The following is a 6,275-nucleotide window of genomic DNA, read 5'->3' as shown; positions in this document are numbered from 1 at the left end:
CATCTCCTCACTCACATCATCTCATCATCTCCTCACACACATCATCTCATCTCCTCACTCACATCATCTCCTCACTCACATCATCTCATCATCTCCTCACACACATCATCTCATCCTCTCCTCACTCACATCATCTCCTCACCCACATAATCTCCTCACTCACATCATCTCATCATCTCCTCACTCACATCATCTCATCATCTCCTCACACACATCATCTCATCATCTCCTCACTCACATCATCTCCTCACTCACATCATCTCATCATCTCCTCACTCACATCATCTCATCATCTCCTCACACACATCATCTCATCATCTCCTCACTCACATCATCTCATCATCTCCTCACACACATCATCTCATCATCTCCTCACTCACATCATCTCATCATCTCCTCACACACATCATCTCCTCACTCACATCATCTCATCCTCTCCTCACTCACATCATCTTATCCTCTCCTCACCCACATCATCTCCATCTCCTCACTCAAATCATCTTATCCTCTCCTCACACACGTGAATGAGATGTAGGGATGTGTGTGAGATGTTGTAGAGATGTGTGTGAGCAGTTGTGGGACGTGAGTGAGATGTAGAGATGTGAGATGTAGGGACATGAGTGAGATATCTTAGAGATGCGAGTGAGATGTAGAGAGGTAAGTGAGGAGCTGTGAGATGTGAGAAAGATATTGTAGATGTGTGTGAGATGTTGTAGAGATGTATGTGAGCAGTTGTGGGACATGAGTGAGATGTTCTAGAGATCTGTGTTAGATGTCATAGAGTTGTGTTGTAGAGATGTGTGTGAGGAGTTGAGATGTGAGTGAGATGTTATAGAGATGTCATTAAGATGTAAAGATGTGTGAATCTTTGGGAGCGTTGTGTTGAGACTCAGACGTTTAGAGTGTCCTGTGCAGGTGAGGGAGCGAGTGATTGCTGCAGGTGTGTCTGTGTTGGAATTGAGGATGAGGAGGAAAAGAAGGCGAAGGATCAAAAGGTAAAATACTCCTGGGTTTATGTTTACAGTAATTATCTACTTTTATATTTTGGGTCACATGACTCCTTCTTCCCCTTCTGTGCTGCAGTGGGGTACACTTTGCCCTTTTTGTGGGCAGAGTCCAAAGCTTTGGATTTGGGTTGTGTTGTTGAAAGGGGGCGTGTCTCGGCATGGCGGAAGCGCTGAGGAGAGGGGCTCTCAGTGCGAGAGGTAAAGTTACTGCGAGGGGCGGAGCTAAAGCTGCGAAGAGTAGGAGGAGGAGTTTCGAGCCGGGAGGCGGAACGCTGAGGTGTCCGAGTAGCAGAGGAGGGGGTGGAGCCTGGAGCCCACGGTCTGTTGGCTGTTGGAGCCGGTGTCATGGGGCGAGGAGGGAGCGTTTTAGAGGGGCGGAGCTGTAGGCGGGGCTTCTGCTGATGAATACTTGAGTGAGCACTTGCTGACTTCTGCATCCCAGAGCTAACAGAACTGAGAGAGAATTTTAAAAAGAAAAAAAACTGTATAATTATACACATAATTATATACACAAAATATACAGATGTGAAAAAAAATTCTGTGGTTTGAGGTTTTAGGGGAAAACTAAAAATCATTTGGTCATTAGCAGGTCTTGGGTATGGTACAGAATATACTAAAGTAAATACAATCTCAGATAAACAACAACACATACATGTTAAAATTCACCATTATTTATTTTATGCAAATCAAGCTGAAATGGGAAACCATGTCTCAAAAATGTCACACACAGTTTCCCCATTTTGGTTTTAATAATAAGTAGAAAGAGAGTAGATGTCTCACCTGGCCTGAATGAAAGAGAAAGATCTCTGAGTCTGAGGCACCGCCCCACTCCCTGATTTGACAGAAGGTTTTTTAATGCTCGTTACTGGCCGTGGGAGGAGGCTCCTTGTTGGTCGGTCTACTCCCCTTGCTCTGGCTGAGTCGTCTGATTGGTGGGTGTCATCCTCAGAGGCGGTTGTTGATTGGGTGGATCGTTTTCGCTCCAGGACAAGGCGAGCCAGTTGTGGGCGTCGGGTTTTACGCAACTGCTGGTGCGGACTGGTTTGCGATGACCGGTCCGAACCAGTTTCCTCTTCTGAAATGAGCACTGGTATTCGACTCCGCCTCCGTGGGTGTAACTGTGGAGATGTAACTTTTTGGTCTGGCTCAATCTCCTTATCTTTTTCTCTCTCCTTAGGTTTATCTCTCTCCTCCACCTCTGTAGTTTCTTTAGGGCTAATAAAGGAGGGTCCCTGCAGGTCACCTGACTCAGGTATTGGCTCTGGCTCAGACTCCACCTCCTTTGTAGGACTGCTTTTCTCTTTTTCTATCTCTTCATCTTTCTCTCTGTTCTCACTTTCACTTTCTTGTTCCATCTCTATAAGATCATTCTCTTTTTTCTTCAGAGTCTCGTTTTTCTTCTCTTCATTTTTCTCATTCTCTTTCTCAGCTTCATCCACTTCCTTCCCCACTTCCTGATCCAGTTCCTGCTCCACTTCCTGCTCTTCCTTTCTCTCGTCACCATTTTCTACTGATCTCTCAGCTCTTTCCCAGATGATCTCCTCCTTGCTGCTTCCTTTTTCTTCTCCCATGCTTCCATCCTTCCTGTCCTCCACCTCTTCCTCTGCTTCCTCATCCCTCCTGTAGTGTCTCTCGGACTCAGGCGGCTGTTTCCCTGTTGTCATGACAATGCGATGCGTTGTCTCAGCAATGTGCACGAATGTTCTCTCCACCTTTGCCAGTGGAGGTGATGAGGAGCGTGCAGCTGTTGCCACGGCAGCCGTTACCATTGCAGCAGGCCTGAACATGAACGCGAGAGTCCCGCGTTCTGATTCTTCAGGAGCCTGCGGTGTCACCGCCCCCAAAGTGCCCTGACCATCACCAGGGGAAACAGCCCCATTACCAGCAGAAACAAGCACCAACGTACGGGACGCTTCTTCCTGGTCTTGGTCACGAGGAGGCGGAGCCAGCAGTGTTGATGCAGCACCTTCTGGGCTTCCATCACTTCCTGAACGTCGCAACGTCTCTCTTTGAGCATCAAACATCAGCACCGTGGACAAGAAGTCAACTCTCTTTACCTTTGACTCTGCCTCTTGCGGCTCCTAAAGGAAGAGATCAGAGAAATCATGTGACATGTGCTCCAGTTTATTTATACTCACATCACATTAATTCAACACAATTATGCAAAGAGGATGACGATGATGTTCCTTCTACAGGAGCATTCTCTTCTTCTTCTTCGTCTTTCAGATTCTCCCATTAGGGGTCGCCACAGCAGATCATCCGTCTCCATATCCCCTGTCCAGTACATCTGCCTCTTTTACCCCATCCACCTGTATGTCTTCCCTCACCACATCCATAAACTTCCTTATTTGGCCTTCCTCTTATTCTCCTTCCTGGTGGCTCCATCCTCAGCATTCTCCTACTGATATACCCCATGTCCCTCCTCTGCACACGTCCAAACCATCTCAATCTCACCTCCCTCACCTTGTCTCTAAAACGTCCTACATGCGCTGTCCCTCTAATAAACTCTTTTCTAATCCTGTCCATCGTCGTCACTCCCAACGAAAACCTCAACATCTTCAGCTCTGCTACCTTCAGCTCCACCTCCTGTCTTTTACTCAATGCCACTGTCTTTAAACCATACAACATCTCAGGTCTCACCACAGTCCTATAAACTTTCCCTTTCACTCTCACAGATGGTTGATCGGCATCAAAGCCGATCCTTGATGCAGTTCAACCTCCACCTTGAACCAGTCTGTCGTACCTACTGCACACTTCACTGCTGACACACTGTCCTCATACATGTCCTGCACCACCCTCACATACTTCTGTGACACACCAGACTTCCTCATACAATACCACAACTCCTCTCTCCATCCTGTCGTACACTTTCTCTAAATCCACAAACACACAATGCAGCTCCTTCTGTCCTTGTCTATACTTCTCTATCAACATTCTCAAAGCAAATAATGCGTCTGTGGTGCTCTTCCTCGGCATGAAACCATACTGTTGCTCACAGATGGTCACCTCTTCTCTCAGCCTGGCTTCCACTACTCTTTCCCAGAACTTCATGGTGTGACTGATCAACTTAATTCCCCTGTAGTTACTGCAGGTCTGCACATCTTCCTTATTCTTAAAGATCAGTACCAGCACACTCCTTCTCCATTCCTCAGGCATCCTCTCCCCTTCCAGAATCCTGTTAAACAATCTGGTTAAAAACTCCACTGCAACTCTCCTAAACATCTCCATGCTTCTACCGGTATGTCATCTGGTCCAACTGACTTTCCACTCTTCATCCTCTTAATCGCTGCTCTCACTTCCTCCTTACTGATCCTATCTACATCCTGCTTCACATCTCTACACCATCCAACCTTCTCTCTCTCTCATTTTCCTCATTCATCACTTGCTTAAAATACTCCCTCCATCTTCTCAACACACTCTCCTCACTAGTCAACACATTTCCATCTCCATCCTTTATTGCTCTAACTTGCAGCACATCCTTCCCAGCTCGGTTCCTCTGCCTGGCCAATCAGTATAAATCCTTTTCTCCTTCCTCAGTGTCCAACTTCTCCTACAGCTCCTCATATGCCTTTTCCTTGGCTTTCACCACATCCCTCTTCACCTGCTGCTGCATCTCCTTGTTCTCCTGCCTACTTTTCTCATCACTCTGTCGATCCCAATTCTGTTACTCCAACCTCTTTCTCCTTCTGCTCTCCTGCACTTCCTCATTCCACCACCACGTCTCTTTGTCTTCCTTTCTATTTCCAGATGTCACACCAAGTACTTTTCTAGCTGCCTCCCTCATCACTTCTGCAGTAGTTTCCCAATCATCCAGCACCTCTTCACCACCACCGAGCTCCTGTCTGACCTCTTCCCTGAACCTCACACTACACTCTTCCTCCTTCAGTTTCCACCATCTTATTCTTGTTCCAGTCCTCACTTTCCTCCTCTTCTTCTTCACCTCCAAAACCATCCTACAGACCACCATCTGATGCTGTCTAGCTACACTGTCCCCCGCCAACCCCTTACAGTCTCCAATCTCCTTCAGGTTGCATCTCCCACATAGAACATAATCCACCTGTGTGCACCTTCCTCCACTCTTATACGTCACCCTGTGATCCTCCTTCTTCTTAAAATACGTGTTCACCATTATTTCCATCCTTTTAGCAAAATCTACCACCATCTGCCCTTCCACATTCCTCTCCTTAAAGCCACACCTACCATCACCTCCTCATCACCTCTGTTCCCTTCACCTACATGCCCATTAAAGTCTGCCCCAATCACCAATCTTACATTCCTACGTTCACCTTCTACCACTTCATCTAACTCACTCCAGAATCTTTCCTTCTCCTCCATCTCACAGCCAACTTGTGGAGCATAAACACTGATGACATTTATCATCGCTCCTTTAACTTCCACCTTCACGATCATCACCCTATCAGAAACTCTCTTCACCTCCACTACACTCTTACTGTACTCTTCCTTCAGAATCCCCCTACACCATTTCTCTTTCCATCCACACCATGATAGAACAGTTTAAACACCTCCAATGTTCCTGCTCTTACTCCCTTTCCACTTGGTCTCCTGAACACACAACATCTCTACCTTTCTCCTCTCCATCATATCAGCTCCCTCTCTCCCTTTACCCGTCATAGTACCAACATTTAAAGTACCAACCCGAACCTCCACTCTCCTACACTTCTCCTTTCCCTGCTGTCTCTGTAGACGTCTTCCTCCTCTCCTTCTCCTCCTTCGGCCAACAGTAGCCCAATTTCCACCGGTACCCTGTTGTTAATGATACCTGTGGTGGTCGTTGGTAACCCGGGCCTCGACCGATCCGCTATGAAATTCTGGTTTGTGATCCACGTATTTGATTTGGCACATGTTTTACTCTGGGTGTCCTTCATAATAAACCTCCACATTTATCCGGGTTTGGGACCGGCACTAAGAGTGACCTGACCTGTGCAACACTAATGGCTGGATTCTACAGGAGCATTCTCAAAGAGCTCAAATAGAAAGCTCTGATTTTAAATCTAAAAAGTTTAAAGTTCCCCAACATCATTCCTGATACACCTCTGTCTCAAAACCGCAGGAGATTTGATTTCAGAACAAAACTCCATAAAAGCAAATTGACTGCAGACGCAGCCATACATTAAGTTTCCTGCAGAAACCATTCAGGAGAATAAAAGGAACCATTAACTCTATTAATCAGTGCTAAATAGTGTGTGTGTGTGTGTTTGTGTGTGTGATCTTACTGTTGTATTTCCCTCTGTCAGCATGATCCCATTG

The 6,275-nt window shown here is 46.5% G+C and overlaps 2 protein-coding genes across 3 annotated transcripts in view; one reads left to right on the top strand and one right to left on the bottom strand.

The window, feature by feature from the left end:
* LOC310727727 (uncharacterized protein) overlaps positions 1-150 on the top strand; it is a gene marked incomplete at both ends in the record, with an annotated part of 1,980 nt that extends 1,830 nt beyond the window's left edge. The window contains one exon of the mRNA XM_083544473.1: positions 1-150. This exon is cut by the window's left edge and continues 299 nt beyond it. Within this exon, the coding sequence (XP_083400599.1) occupies positions 1-150 (150 nt within the window).
* An 846-nt stretch (positions 151-996) lies between these two features.
* ttbk1b (tau tubulin kinase 1b) overlaps positions 997-6,275 on the bottom strand; it is a 41,623-nt gene continuing 36,344 nt past the window's right edge. For both annotated transcript variants that reach the window (XM_083544562.1, XM_083544563.1), the window contains 2 exons: positions 1,788-3,088; positions 997-1,460 (listed from right to left, as the gene is read on the bottom strand). In XM_083544562.1, coding sequence (XP_083400688.1) covers positions 1,028-1,460; positions 1,788-3,088 — 1,734 coding nt within the window. In that variant the 3' untranslated portion in view covers positions 997-1,027. The remainder of the gene's footprint in view (positions 1,461-1,787; positions 3,089-6,275) is intronic.

Source organism: Silurus aristotelis (genome assembly GCF_946808225.1).
Source record: "Silurus aristotelis genome assembly, chromosome: 6".
Classification (NCBI taxonomy): domain Eukaryota; kingdom Metazoa; phylum Chordata; class Actinopteri; order Siluriformes; family Siluridae; genus Silurus; species Silurus aristotelis.
The sequence above is the reverse complement of the archived record's forward strand: the minus strand, read 5'-3'. Positions and strand labels throughout refer to the sequence as shown.